This window comes from Mandrillus leucophaeus, unplaced genomic scaffold, assembly GCF_000951045.1.
Source record: "Mandrillus leucophaeus isolate KB7577 unplaced genomic scaffold, Mleu.le_1.0 Scaffold24, whole genome shotgun sequence".
NCBI classification, from domain to species: domain Eukaryota; kingdom Metazoa; phylum Chordata; class Mammalia; order Primates; family Cercopithecidae; genus Mandrillus; species Mandrillus leucophaeus.
In genome coordinates this window covers 904,687-919,289 of record NW_012102476.1, presented here as the reverse complement: position 1 = coordinate 919,289, position 14,603 = coordinate 904,687, and the positions used below count along the sequence as shown (strand labels likewise).

The 14,603-nt window shown below is 50.2% G+C and overlaps 1 protein-coding gene across 1 annotated transcript in view; it reads right to left on the bottom strand.

Annotated features, from left to right (window-relative positions):
* KIAA0556 (KIAA0556 ortholog) overlaps positions 1 to 14,603 on the bottom strand; it is a 259,351-nt gene that overhangs the window by 9,922 nt on the left and 234,826 nt on the right. Inside the window, exons 19-21 of the mRNA XM_011982338.1 lie at positions 9,231 to 9,408; positions 4,332 to 4,497; positions 796 to 953 (exon numbers count right to left, since the gene is read on the bottom strand). Coding sequence (XP_011837728.1) covers positions 796 to 953; positions 4,332 to 4,497; positions 9,231 to 9,408 — 502 coding nt within the window. The remainder of the gene's footprint in view (positions 1 to 795; positions 954 to 4,331; positions 4,498 to 9,230; positions 9,409 to 14,603) is intronic.

Here is a 14,603-nt window from a genome sequence, read left to right as displayed (position 1 = left end):
TCAGTTCCCACATCTGTAAAACGGGCATCATACTGGCTAGGTCAAAGGGTGGCTGGAAGGATTTCCCAAAGGACACATCAAAGTGTTCACGCAGCCAGCCCTTGGGAAGGATTCTCTCCTCCACAGTCCTCCCCACGGGGCCTCTCTCCCTGGTCCACTGTCAGTGCCCTCCAGCCTAAGCCTGGTTCTCTTTCATTTCAAGGGCAATGTTACAATTAAGTGACTTCCCAGTGACCAGCCCAGCCAGCCAATCCCACTACAGTGCAGGGAAACTCATTTTGTTTCTAGAGCTTGGCCTCTGGCGTTTGGACATCAGGGGGTTTAAATGAGTAAACTTAACGTGGCATTTACAAATCGTTATGAACTTAATGCGGCTGAGACTGGGGCCAAGAAATCCCAGTGAATCCATGAAATATTAAGCTCTATTTTTCTCCTTGAATCTTTCTAAATCAGGAACACAGAAACGGGAGAAGGAAGGCCCTTCCCTGACCTGGCCAGCAGGCATTTCTGGAACGGAGGCAGGCTGTAGCCTCTTTTCCCAGCAGGAAACGCAACGAAGCATTTAAAATCTTCAGCATTCCAGACTGTGAAAAACCCAAATGTCCCCAGACAAGGCAAGTCCATTCTACAGGCTTCCGGTGAGGCTTGGCTGAGCTTTAGAAAATGACTAAGTTGAAAAGCCATGCGTTTGATCACCGTTTCAAAACCCTTTCGGTATGTACATCAGAGCAACTTGCAAAGCAAGCGGGCCCAGGGGCCGGGAGGGGCTGCGCGTGGCGCCCACTTTCCCCTCACCTCCTGGCCGGCTGGGGCAGCAGCCGAGCCCGTAGGTAGTCCACGAAGAGGATTTCTTGAGCAAAATCAAAGTGGCAGTTTCCTGGCCCCTTCCGGATGAGAAAGCCCTCTGGCGGGGAGACGCACAGGCCGTCCAGGGAGACGTGGACAATCTTGGCCTGGCAAACAAAGGAAGTAACATGACTGAACGGAGGCAGGCCACGTGGGGACAGGAGTGGTGCTGACATGACCAGAGCTGCCGGCAGCTGTGCCCACCATGGGGAGCCTTTCGCAGAGCCACCTGACCGGGCTCCATTTCCCGTACCAGGTGCTGTGTGGGCACTGGGCAGGTAGCAGAGGGCAAGACAGGCGAGCCCCCTGCTGCAGTGGACACGTGCATACATTCTCTGGTCCACAGCTTTCAGGGGAGGCATGTGACTTGGCCAAGGCCCCGCCCACCTCACCAGCTGCAGCGGCCTGGGGCGGCAAGACATGGAGGTCAAGGGCACGGACTCAGGCGCTTCCATGTGCAACACTAGTAGCTGCGTATGTTACCTACCTTCCCTATGCCTCAGTTTCCTCATCTGTTAAATGGGCACAGTCATGAGTTAACCTATGTAAAGTGCCCTAAACAGTGCCTGGCACAAATTGTATACTTCGTGAATGTTAGGCTCTATTGCTCCTTTTTCAACCCCTGGCTCACACATCAATACCCCTCTGGGAGCTCTCCCTTAGGACAGGACAGACCTCTTCCCGATCTTTCTTCTCATGGCACTGAGCTCATCCTTTTTGGGCCTGAATGCCTAGCAGCATCCCCAGTGGCTTCTGGGTGTCTCTTACGGCAGAGGGTCTGGCTGGACCACCTCTCTGTCTGCCTCGGGGCCTGGAACACAGCAGGTGCCTTCTAAGAGCTTGCTGGATTCACTTGGATTTGAGCCAACATCTCTCCCTGTTCTAGCCAGAGTTCTCCAGCCAGACAACCAGGTTCTACTGGTCAATCTCAAAGTCCTAATGGCAGAGTCTGAGGCGGCCCAGCCACCACTTGTGCTATGGGCAGGGAGGGGCGACAGCCAGCACCCCCTCCCTGATTTCAGATTTTGGAGCCTGATTCTCCTCCACACCTTAGCCCACCTTCGTGGTCAGCAAGATGGGTGCAACTGCTCATTCAACTGGTGGCTTTCCCCTAGGGAGAGGTAGAGGAGCTCCTCCTACAGAAAGGAAGGGAGGAAGGGTCCCTGGCCTGGCTCTCACATGCCCCTGGGGTCCCTCGTTCCTTCAGCATTTTGGGAGCCTCTATGTCAGTTACTCACAGGATAAGTAAACCTGAAGGGTGGTGCTACCTGGCTTCAGGTGTGGCTGTCACTCAAACCTGGTCCCTGTCCTCAGTCTCTCCATCTGCTTTCCTCGAGGGGGATTCCTACCTGGGTCCCCCGAGCTGAACTTGAGACATGGCCGGGCCCATCAGCATGACTCCTGGAGTTTTGCTGGCTTGCCTGGAAAGGGGAGCTCTCTCTTTTGCTGGGCTTGGAGCTAGCAGGATATAAGCCTGGAGCTGCTGGAGTGTGTCCTGGACAGAGTCACCCAAGAGTGGATCCAGTGATGGCAAAGCAGAGGCCCAGGAAACCCCTGTCCATCTTCCATGGCCAACACCTCCTCCAGGAAGCATCCCTGACTTCCTTGGGCAGAGGTGGCCACCTGTCATCTGCGCATTCCCTTGGAGGTGACCTCTATCACCATCTCCATCTAATGGCGAAGGAAGCTAAAGTTCACAGGGGCTAAGCGATTTGCCCGAGGGCCACTGAAGGGATTTGAAGCCCCAACTCCAGGAGTCCAAGGCCCTGGCTTCCAACCACATGCCAGGGACCGCTGGTGCTTGGGAAGGCCCTTGGGGTGTGGGATCTGAGTCACAGCATCCATTTCACTGCAGTGGAGGTCTCCCATCTCAGGCTATGTACCCATTCCCCGCCTCCACCTCATCCCACCGTAGCCCTTGTCTGGCTGGTGGGGCCCAGACCCGTGAGATGGGAACTCAGCCCAATATCTCCAGATGGTGAATTCAGGTCACAGAAGCTCTACCAGACAGACTGTGATTTGCTCAAGGGAATTTTAAGGCCCAAAGGCACAACTTGAGGCAACTTCTGCCTCAAAAGGCTGTTTTTTAGTGTTGATACATCTGACTTCTTCAATGTGTCAAACTAGGGGAGCGCTCACAGAGACACAGGGTGGCGTTGGGAGGGTCCGTGACTGGCCTGCTCAGAGGAGCAGGCTGGCTCAGCTCCTGTCACACGGGGAAGGCCAGGGGCTACCGATCTTGCTGTAAGATGTGACAATTCTTTTTTTCATGTTTCTTTCTTTGAGATGGTATCTTGCTCTGTCACCCAGGCTAGAGTGCAATGGTGAGGTCATAGCTTATTGCAGCCTCGACCTGGGCTCAAGAGATCCTCCTGCTTTAGCCTCCTAAATGGCTAGGACTACAGGTGTGTGCCACCAAGCCTGCCTAATTTTTTGGTAGAGATGGGGGTCTCTCTGTGTTGCCCAGGCTGGTCTCGAACTCCTGGGCTCAAGCCACCCTCCCGCTTCAGCCTCCCAAAGTACTGGGATTACAGGCGTAAGCCTCTACACCTGGTCTGTGATACGATTCCTAAGGCCCTAGAATAAATTCTGTGGTGGGTACATGGTGGGGAGCCCAGCTCTGGGGATTACATGAGGCTGGATCCTGGCTTTGTCAACTGTTACCTGGCAACGGTGATGCCAATCTGCCGTGGCAGGTGTTATTCCCTCTTCATTTTATAGATGAGGAGACAAGCCCAGGGAAGGCAGGTCACGTGTCAAAGGTTATGCAGCTGGTAGGGTCCAAGCTAAGACTCAGACTCAGGCCCTCCAGCTGAATTGCTACCTTTCGGTGGCCTCATCATCACTTTTACGTGACTGGAGGGCACCCATTCAGTCACCTGAGGCCAGAAGCCCGAGAAAAGGGCTCTTTCAAGGCTCTCTTCTTCAATCCCACCAAGACTGAGTGCTGCTTCTCACTCAGCAAAACATCACATGGAAATCACAGTGTGGGCTCCAGGTCTGGCCAGCCAAGGTGGAGACTCCAGCTGTGTGGCCTTGGATGGGTGAGTGAACCTTCCTGGACCTCAGTTTCAGACCCTGAGAAATGGGGGTAATCGCACCTGCCTCCTATTGGCTGGGATGAGAATCCAGTGAAATGATGAATGCCCATGAAGCCCTCAGCAGAGGCCTGGCCACCCGGGCACTCAATGGACTTGAGGGCCGAAACTGACCATGGCAAGCTGAGGGCTGGACCTGCCTAGGGCCCCCCAGCACCAGGAGAAACAGCGCTGTGCAGTTCCCTGGAAATGCCCTGAGCTCTTTAGCCTGCATTTGCCATTTGCAGAAGGAAATAGCAGTGCTCTCCCTCCCTGGACATAACGCCCCCAGCTCCGTTTGGAAAGTTCTGGAGGATTTATGCTCCTCTCCGGCTGCCATGCCAGCCATTCATCAAGGTGCTGCTTCCCTGACGCTGGACTGAGCGCGGCCGCTGCTCCCCGGCTTACCCCGCGATAGGTGTCCTCGGGAGATTTATTGTAGTTCCAGAAGCGCAGGCCTGCGATGCTTTCGGCCCTGTCAAGGCGGATCGTGACCACGTGATCCAGCCCCGGCGAGAAGGGGATCAGCCACATATGCTCATCCTCCATGGTGATGTTGGTGCCATCAATTAACCTGCAGCAACGGGGAAGGAGCGGCAGGGGGGCAGTTCAGTGGGCACAGGGGGCATCACAGTGGGGCCCCCACACCCTCAGCCCCCAGTGCGTGCGTCCTCACTGCCTGGCACTAGCCTGGCTGTGTCAGGCTCGTTAAGGGGAGGTGTGACTGATGAGAACAATAGTCAGAAGTTGTCTCTCATCTACGAAATGAGACATTTTTGAAAAGGAAAAAAAAAATAGGTTATGCTGTTAAAGGTGCAGAAAAGCAATCATCAGGGTTTTCTTAAAAAAGGGAAAATGTGTCATTTTTCAGAATCCTTTAGCCCAGTGATCCCATTTCTGGGATTTTTTTCCCCAGAAGGAAAATATATTCATCATATAGGAAAGGCTATCTGAACCAAGATGCTCATCACAGTGTTATTTATACTAGCTTAAAAAAGGATAACAACCTAAAAGATCTCAAAATCGGGAAATGGTTAAGGAAATTTCACAGGGGTTAAGGTGCCATTGTGAGGACACTGCAGTCACATGGAGGAGGCAGGACACTGATTTTAAAGCTGAGAAATGAGGACAAGGACGAGGAGAGAGTGTTCAAAAGTGAAAAACATAATTGGGTCAGAGGGTATGGAAGTGAGTATTTTTCTCAAGTTTCCAAACTTTCTGTAAATTTGCTGTGTTGGCCTTACAGCATAGTTAGAAAGCAGTGTAGCCTTCCTTCCCACGCTGGGGGAGAGAGGTACAAAAGCACCATGTGAGCTCTGCAGCTCTTGGCTTGGAACAAGTAGAAGGAGGGGCAGGTGACTGTGGGAGCTGCTCTGGCCGGACCATGCTCTGTGACCGCATGGCCTGGATATCCCAGGAAAGCCTCTAACCTGTAGGAAGGAGCCCCTCATGCTCCCTCATGCTCTTCCCAGCTGGCACACTGAGCTTGTCACCTCAGCCCTATAGCACTCCTGTCCTGGTCAGTTTCTGGTTCCCTTGCTTGGGACATCTACTCATCCTCAAGTTGGCCTGTGTTTTTCCCAAGGACAATCGTGCCTCTCACTTCCCCAGCCTGCCCAGCATGCCTCAGCTCAGGCCTCAGGCCCTCGTCCTCATGGCTCTGGCCCATGTGTCTGGCACTGCCATTCAGAAGCCTGGTTCTGGAAAAAAGGGCCCAGCTGGTGGCCTCTTGAGCAACCTCCCTCTCCCTCCCATTTTCCAGAACCTTCCCCACTCCACACCCTGGATTCCTGGTACCTCGCAGCTGCTGTACTGGGAGAAACTTGGCCTGCTGCCACATTTCCTAGATTTGAAAAGAAACTTTTTGTTTCCTTTTACATTTTAAAGTTGTGAATTTGGAAAAAAAATCTCATAATCGAAGTGTTTACCCAAGGAGGTAATGTTTCTTTGTTCTCTAAAAGGCTGGTATTAAATTGATGGATGGTGTGTCTGACAATTGCTGGCATCTTAAAACTGAAGAAATTCAGCAATTCCTGGAATGTTTGTGGAACTAAGCTGACTGAGGGTGACCACTAGAGAACCTTCTATTTCCTTCCAAAGGCAATTATCTTTCTGTCCTAGAAATGGAGCTGCTCCACAGCAAACCTGCCCAATTCTGAGAGCAGAGAGAACTGCTGGAGGATTTGTAGCTGCCAGTGAAAGGAAGACTCTATAGACACTCTCAAGAACATCTAAATGAATTCCTAGCTCTATCCATAACAAAGCCTAGAAACAGCAACCGGCCGAGTAGCACTGAGCATCCCTAGTGGCCAGATTATGGTCTCTAAATACCATTTCCCACTAAAAGGAACCAGGGCTTCTTGGAGAAATGGCTGATTCTAGGTCTGGGACAAGAAATATACCAGATGAGCCTGAAGCATCTGTCACATCAGAAGGCAAGAAAGGTGACTGCTTTAAAAGGACTCAGGACTTCCCAGCATCCATGAGGGAACAATTTAAACATCAATCAGGATAAAAACTGCAAACTACTGACTCTTCAAATGCAATACTGTATGTTTAAAATCCATGAGTTTATATTAATCCCTGAAAAGAGACAAGTTTTAGACGATGCTAGAGAAACAGTCATTTGGAAAGCCAAAAAGAAAATGAGGGGAGAGAATCCAGCACTTAGGCTGCCTTTCCCATCTGAATTGCACCACAGAGTAGCCAAATAATTGAGGGAAATTCTCTCTTTATCGCAGTTATTTCAGCAAATAAATTTTAAAAAGAATAGCAGGCGTAAAATACCACCATTTTGAAACCCCTAATGAATTAAGGGACTTCACCAGCATGACTAGCTTCCAACATCACAAAGAGCCTGACAACCAGACATTCTATTATATATGTCCCCAGGGCCACACACTGACATCTATGTGGCTGTCTTGCCCTAGTGGTCAAACCTCAATCTGATCAGGCCTCTAGATCTAATTAACAATGTACTAGAAATACAGGGGAGCGAGGAGCTGACTAAACAATACCATAGAGATGCAGCCAGTAAAATTCAGGTCCACCTGGTTTCTTCAACAGATAATTTTTCAAGAAAAAAATGGAAAAAGGGGAAAGAGAACCTAGAGAGGCTTAAGAGACATAGTAACCAATCACAACACATAGACCTTATCTGGATCTCAAATTAAATGAGCAAACTGTTAAAAAAGGGTGGGTGGGGGGACTATGAATCTGTGAGATATCTGGTAATTTAACAAATTGTTGTTATTTTTTTCTTCTTTTTCTTTTCTTTCTTTTTTTTTTTTTTTGTTGAGACAGGGTCCCACTGTGTTGCCCAGGCTGGAATGCAGTGGCATAATCATGACTCACTGCAGTCTTGAACTCCTGGGCTCCAGCGATCCTCCCACCTCAGCCTCTGAGTAGCTGGTACTATAAGCACAGGCCACAATGCCTGGCTTTTTTTTTTTTTTTTTTTTTTTTTTTGTAGAGACACAATCTCACTACGTTGCCAAGGCTGGTCTTGAATTCCTGGGCTCAAGCAATCCTTCTACCTCAGCCTCCCAAGTAGCTGGGACTACAGGCACATGCCACAGTGCCTGGCTAGTTTTGTTTTGTTTTGTTTTGTTTTTTTTTGTAGAGATACCGTGTCACTATATTGCCCAGGCTGGTCTTGAATTTCTCGACCCAAGTGATCCTCCTGCCTCAGCCTCCCAAGTAGCTGGGACTACAGACATGTACCACAATGTCTGGCTAATTTTTTTTTTCTTTTCTAGAGATATAATCTCACTATGTTGCCCAGGCTGGTCTTGAATTCCTGGGCTCAGGTGATCCTTCTGCCTTGGCCTCCCAAAGTGCTGGGATTACGGGCATGAGCCACCGCCCACAGGCAACTTTTTCAGGAATAACAGTGGTACCAGGATTATGTTTTCTCTTAAATCCCTTATTGTTTAGAGGTATACACTGAAATACCTAAAGAGGAAATGCTATCAGGCCTGGGATTTGCCAACAGATAATTCGGCAGGAGGGTGGTGAGTGGGTGGGAAGGATCCACAAGCCGCACTGTGCGTTGATCACTTTTCCAGCTGACTGGGAGCCAGGTCTCCAGGCTCCAAGCCTAAATACTCAGGAGTGACTTGCCAGGATGCGGTTGCGGTCAGAGGGGCCCATGAGCAGTTAATGGTAGCAGCGGGTGAGGCCACGGTTCAGGGCCACCTTATAGAAAAGCAGGGAGAAGCCTGCCACCGACTCTGCATGGGCTCAGCACCAGGCCAAGGGATGTGGCTGCAACGTGACATGCCATGGGAATGACTGTCCCCATTCTACTGATAATAAGGAAAGCAAGGCAGGGGAGACAGTATAATTTAGTGGTTAAGTGAGTGGATGGCAGGTATCCCACAGGCCTGCGTTCCAATCATGACTCTGCCACTGCACTAGTCTGGGTGGCCTCTGCGTATTTCAGTCTCTGCATCAGTATAGTAGGGCTCATAATGGTCCCTTCCTCAAAGGGCTGTTTGAGGCTTCAGTGAATGAATATCTGTTATCTGCTTCACATAGCCCAGTGCCTGGCATTTAATAACTGCTTAAAAAACTGGCAGTTATGTGATCAGTTATTACTATAACCACTGCTGTTATTACTGGAGAGGTTAAGAAAGTTACCTAATAGTTGGCATGGGGCAGAGGCAGGATTTGAACTCCCATCCCTCTGACTCCCCTAGTTCACACCTCCAAGCAGCGACCAGGCCCTCAGGCTGTGCAGAGCAGGGGAGCCGAGTGCTGGTCTGTGGGTTGCAGGTCCATGCAGATCGATGCTGTATCTGAGGCTTCCCCGCTTACTGACTTGACCCAACCTTGGCTTATGAAATCTGACAAGTGCAGGGGAAAGTGCAGCCACCACCGCCTGTGGAGGCTTCCTGAGCCATCACCTCCAACCTCAAGGAGGGGAGAGGGAGCTTTCAGCCCCCGGCAGGCCTGGGTCATTCATGTGTAAACTCCAAACCGTCCACTGCAAAGGTTTACAGACAGCTACTGTGTGTGAGATGCTCTGCTAAGCACGGAGAAGAAAACGCAGACCACGGCTGTGTCTGGAAGCATGGGAACCTGCTTTCAAATCCCGCCTGACGCTTCCAGCTGTGTGGCCCTGGAGAATCACCTCCCACCTCACTTTCCTGAGCCTCGGTTTCCCTTGACCACATGACCTCACAGGGTGGCTAGGGGAGGGACATATGCGATTCTATTTGATGTCTGAATCTGAGGTCTCAGAGGCAGAACAGTTTCCCCAAAACCCTGTGGTCATGAAAATAAAGCTTCTGATAAGACACTTACTTGTCCAGGGTCCGGGAGTCGTCAGAGTACTCGGGGAGCTCATTTAAGTCTCTGGGGGAGGCGGAGATGTGGTGCAGGTGGATGGGCAGCGCCTGGCCGTCCTTGCCCACCACTTCCAGGCCAGTGAGCCCCAGGTAGTGCAAGTCTCCCCAGGAGGCAGTGAAATTCAGCTGAAGGCCTGCAACAGGAAGAGAAGTGGTCCATCAGCACCAGAGGCTCCGGAAGAGGCATCTAAAATGAAGACGGGGAGAGGAATGCTATTCGGCCTCTATAGTCTAGCAACTTCAACCCAGACCCAGAGTGCCTTGTGGGTGGGCTCTGTGCCTTTCCTCTAGGTGGCCTTGGGCCCAGGCCACTGTCAGCGCTCAGCAAACAATGGTAGGCTGCATGGATGAGAGTTAAACATGCACACAGCCCTGGGTCCTTCCTCTGCCTTCCAGACTGTGCTGTCCTACCCCACACTGAACGTCCGTGGTGGCTTCCCACGCTTTCTGGCCAACACCACATTCCCCATCAGACTTCTCTCTACTTCTCTGGCCTCCCTGTGCACCAGGGACCCTGGGCCCCACCCAGACTGTCTTCAGTCTCTCGTATTTATATTCCTCTCTCTCCAACCACAGCATGTGCTGCCACCCCTCTGTAGAATTCACATGGTCTGGTTGACCTGTGCTCACCCTTTAGATCCCAGCTCCCTTCCTCAGAGAAGCCCTCCTGACTTCTTTGACCAGGTCAAACCTCCACTGATAACCTGCCATGCCACGGTACACTTCCCTTTCCAAGCCCTGGTCACCGCTGTAATCTCGTGATCATTTGGTAAATATCCGCTTGCCCCACCAGATGCCTAACTCCTTGAGGGAGAAACCCCGTCTGTTTCTCTAAACCATTGTGAACCGAGCCTGGCACAGTGCCTGGCACACAGTAGGAGCTCAGTACAGATGGAATGATTAAACCAGCAACTACATGGAGACTTACATCAGTAAGCCCCGGCGCTGGAAACTGACATTTTATGCAAATTGGTTGCTATCACAAGGATTCACATGGGCTCAGAGTAAAGGAAGTGACCTAGGGTGATACTGCCATCCTTTTGCCTCTGCTCCCACCCTCTCTCGATCAGAGACCCTTTAGAAGTGACCTTCTGTGGCCCTGGGGCAAAACAGCCCAGGTGTCATTCATTTGCCCAGGAAGCTCAAATGGAATGAATCTCTTGATCAAGCCCTGTCAGATAATTGGCTGGAACGTCTCTTTCCTTAACGGTCTCTCATTAGAGCAAGACCAAGCACAATAAACCCTTCTGCCCTTAGAGAATTTGCCGCTTATTTTAGCACCCTTTTGGGTAGCTAAGTATAAGACTCTCACTCTTCGCAGCATTCACAGAATGCCAGCACCACAGAGCGGGCAGAAGGAAGCGGGGTGTCATCTGGCACCAGCCCCTTGCAGCTCAAATGAGGAACTGGAAGCCCAGAGAGGTGAAAGGACTTCTCTGTGCCCATGAAGAGGGGCTGGGTCACCTGACCTCCCTGGAGCTTGGTTTTCTCTCCCATGCCCCGTCATCTCCCAACATACTTTTTGTAACTTAGCCCTCAGATCTTTTCCTTCCTTCGTGGTGCCAAGGTAGCTCTGAGCATCTCTGGGCAGACGAAACAAACATGTGGGCAGCACAGCACTGTGCACATGCGCTTCTTGCTGCATCGGTCACGTGCAAAGTGGCTACAGACTCCTCCCACCCCATGTCTCTGTCGTTGCAATGTGATTTTGCCCCTTATCCTACCCAGAGTTGGAGTCTATTTCTCCATGCCTAACTCTGGGTCATGTGATTTGCTTTGACCAATGGGACAGAAGCCCACGTGATGCAAGCAGAGCCTGTAAAGCACTCAGGGCTTGAGACTGCCGTGTGAGGCAGCCCAGCTAACCCAGTTGCCTCTCTGGCCAGCAGCCTCCCCACTGCCAGCCGGTGGTGAAGATGTCCTAGGTCATTCAGCTGCCAGTCCACCTCCCTGTTGATCAGGAACTCGAGCAGGCCCAGTAGAGGCCAACCAAACCGGCTCACCCAGAGCTGCCCAGCCAAGCCACCGAATTACGAGTCAATCATGAATATAATTCATGGTAGTTGTGTTAAGTCAGTGGATTTTGGATTGGCTTGTTTGGCAGCAAAAGCTAGCTGACACACTCCTTCTCAGCATGGGTCAGTGTTCCAATGTCATTTCCTGAGAAGCCTTCCCTAATAACCAGAGCTCAAACAGTCCCGCTCACCCCATCACTCTCCACATCCTTACCCTGCTCACCTTGTTGTTTATAGCACTGAATGCTTCCTGACAATTGAATCTACATTGATTTGCTTATCGTCTTCATCAGTCTCCCCCACTAAAATGGAAGCTCCCTGAGACCAGGACTCTGCTGGCTTTGTTCACTGCTGTATCCCCAGAGCCCAGAACAGTGTTTAGTAGATGTTCAATGAATATTTTTAGTAAAAATTTTAAACACATGACTAATTAAAAAGTAGGGGTTCGGCCGAGCGTGGTGGCTCAAGCCTGTAATCCCAGCACTTTGGGAGGCCAAGATGGGCGGATCATGAGGTCAGGAGATCGAGACCATCCTGGCTAACACGGTGAAACTCTGTCTCTAAAAAAAAATACAAAAAACTAGCCGGGCGTGGTGGCGGGTGCCTGTAGTCCCAGCTACTTGGGAGGCTGAGGCGGGAGAATGGCATAAACCTGGGAGGCGGAGCTTGCAGTGAGCTGAGATCTGGCCACTGCACTCCAGCCTGGGCGACAGAGCGAAACTCCGTCTCAAAAAAAAAAAAAAAAAAAAGTAGGGGTTCAGTAGATATCTGCAAGTAAATGAGACAAATGAAAATTATTGGGTTTTACCAAATTCACAGTCAATGGTAAACGAATATTTATTGATCATCTACTGTGTACCAAAACCTATTTTTGGCATCAGAGCTACAGGAATGAACAACAGAGCACAATCTCTGAACTCAAGAAGCTTGCATTCTAGCAAAGACTGTCAATAAACATAATGAATAAAGAAAGACTACAGTTCCCAAGAGTGATGAATACTATGAAAAAAAAAATAGCAACAGGATAGGGAGTGATTGAATACGAGCAGAGGTGGTCAGGGAGGGCCTCCCTGAGGAGGTGACTTTTGAGCTGAGACCAGGGTGCTAAGAAGGAACCTTTCGCATTTCTGGAAGAAGAATATTCCAGGCTGAGAGGAGAACAAATTTGACCCATAGGTGGAACCAAGTGGCCAAGGGAGAGAGTAGAAGAAAGTGAAATCAGACAGGTAGGCAGGGGCTAGATCATATCAAGAAGTTTGGATTTTCCTTTCTTTGCAATGGGAAGCTACTGGTAGGTTCTATGTTGAAGCAGGGGACCAGCATGATCTGATCTGCATCTTAGAAAGCTCCCTTCAGTTGGATTTTATAGGGAGACCAGGGAGGAAGCTGTTGCAGTTAAGGATGGCTTGAACAAGGCTGGTGGCAATGAATATAGAGTTGAAGGGGACAGATACAGGATCTGTTTCAGAGATAGCACTACCAGGATTCTCAATGGTCTGGATACAGAAGGAAGGGGAAAAAAGTTTTGACCCAGGTGACAGAGGGGCTGTGGGCACCACTCCTGAGATGGAAGGGCCACAGGTGGAGGAGGATGTGGATTTGGACGACGGAAATCAGCGTGAGGGAGAAATGCCACCTCCCTTTGTGACAACAAAGAGATGCCGGCCCAGACTCTCCCAAGCCTGCAATCTCTTTGTTTGCCTGGCAAGCTGCACTGCGATTCCATCTAATTTGGGGCTGTTCTGAAAGTGATTACTCTCCTTTTCGAGCTAATATCCAACATGCCATATTCATTTTCCTCTGGTGTATCAATTAGTATTTATACAAATGGAAATTAATTTTGTTATTTCTCCCCCATGTTTCAGCCCTCTCAGCTCCTTTCTTATTCATCACTGCTGATATTTGCAAAACTTCCAAAATTAGTGTCATCTGCAAATTAGCAAGTCATATATCCCCTTTCAAAACATTAATAGGATTGGCCGTATTTACCAACCCCAACACATTCCCCCAGGGTCAGTTTATTAAAGCTCTCTCTGCTCTGCTCTTGCACGGAGTGGTGAAGTGGATTGAGGATTTTGAATACAGCGAGGAAAAAGCTAAAGGTTCACAGAGAAGAGATTCAGAAATCACAGGCCTCGAAACAGACGCAGAGGGTGCTTGGTTGAGAGGCTCTTCTGCCTTCCTACTGAGAATAGAAGAGAAATGACACTTGCCTTGCAGTAAAAAGGTCTTTGAGCTCTACTCCAGGGCCAGATTCCCAAAGGCACTGAAATAACATCTCTGTGAAAGGTCAGGAGCCGGGTCAGCAGGAAACACATCAACAGATAGCATCTTTGGGGAAATCATCAGATGAAGGGGACAGTGGCTGCTTCTGCCTGGCCAGCATTCCCGCTTTCCTTCTGGTGACCACACTCTGACCCATTCTGGAGAACCACCCTGTGCTCAGTCCACACTGTTTGGGTGGCTGACCCCTTTCTCTGGGCTCCAGGCCTGGACAATCTGTGTTTTCTATCTCCCACCTCCTGCCCTACCCACCATGGTGAGTCACAGTGGCTGATTTAAGGATGGACATACGAATTAGCCGGGCACGGTGGCACACCTACAGTCCCAGTCGCTCGGGAGGCTGAGGCGGGAGGATCTCTTGAGCCCAGGAGTCTGAGGCTGAAGCGAGCTGTGTTTGCACTACTGCACTCTCGCCTGGGCCACAGAGTGAGACCCTGTCTCAAAACAATAACAACAAGCAAACAAATACACAAAAAAGAGAATGGGCACATGACTCAAGCTAGGCCCAGAGATCTAATTCTGGGATAGCTGATGGAACTACTGGGATTCAGGAAAACAGAAGTTCTCTTTCATCTGGGACTGCTGGGTAGAAAGGAGGCATAAACGGGAGCTTCCAGGACTTTCCACATGGATGGTGCTGAACGGGAGAATGGCAAGAGACGAAAAGAAGGCAGGGAGAGGGAGGCAGACACCATGTCTTGAGACACCACGTCTTGATGCCATCATTTCTGTAACTGAACGCAGCTGTGTGGAAACTGGCGACCCCTAACTTCTAGTTGCATAAGCCCATAAGTTCCCTTTTTTGCTGAACTCAGCTTGAAATAAATTTCCATTATTCATCCCCTGCCAAAAAAAAAAAAAATCCTGACCAACTTAAGGGAGAACCAAATTGAATAAAAAACGATGGCTGTCTTTTGGGACCTCACAGCTTCGTGGAGGACACTGACTCTTGCACAGAGATTTCCGACGTGAGGTGGTCTCCCAGTGAGAACCCTAAGGCAATCTGCTAGCGTGGTGAGGATGTGGGCTTT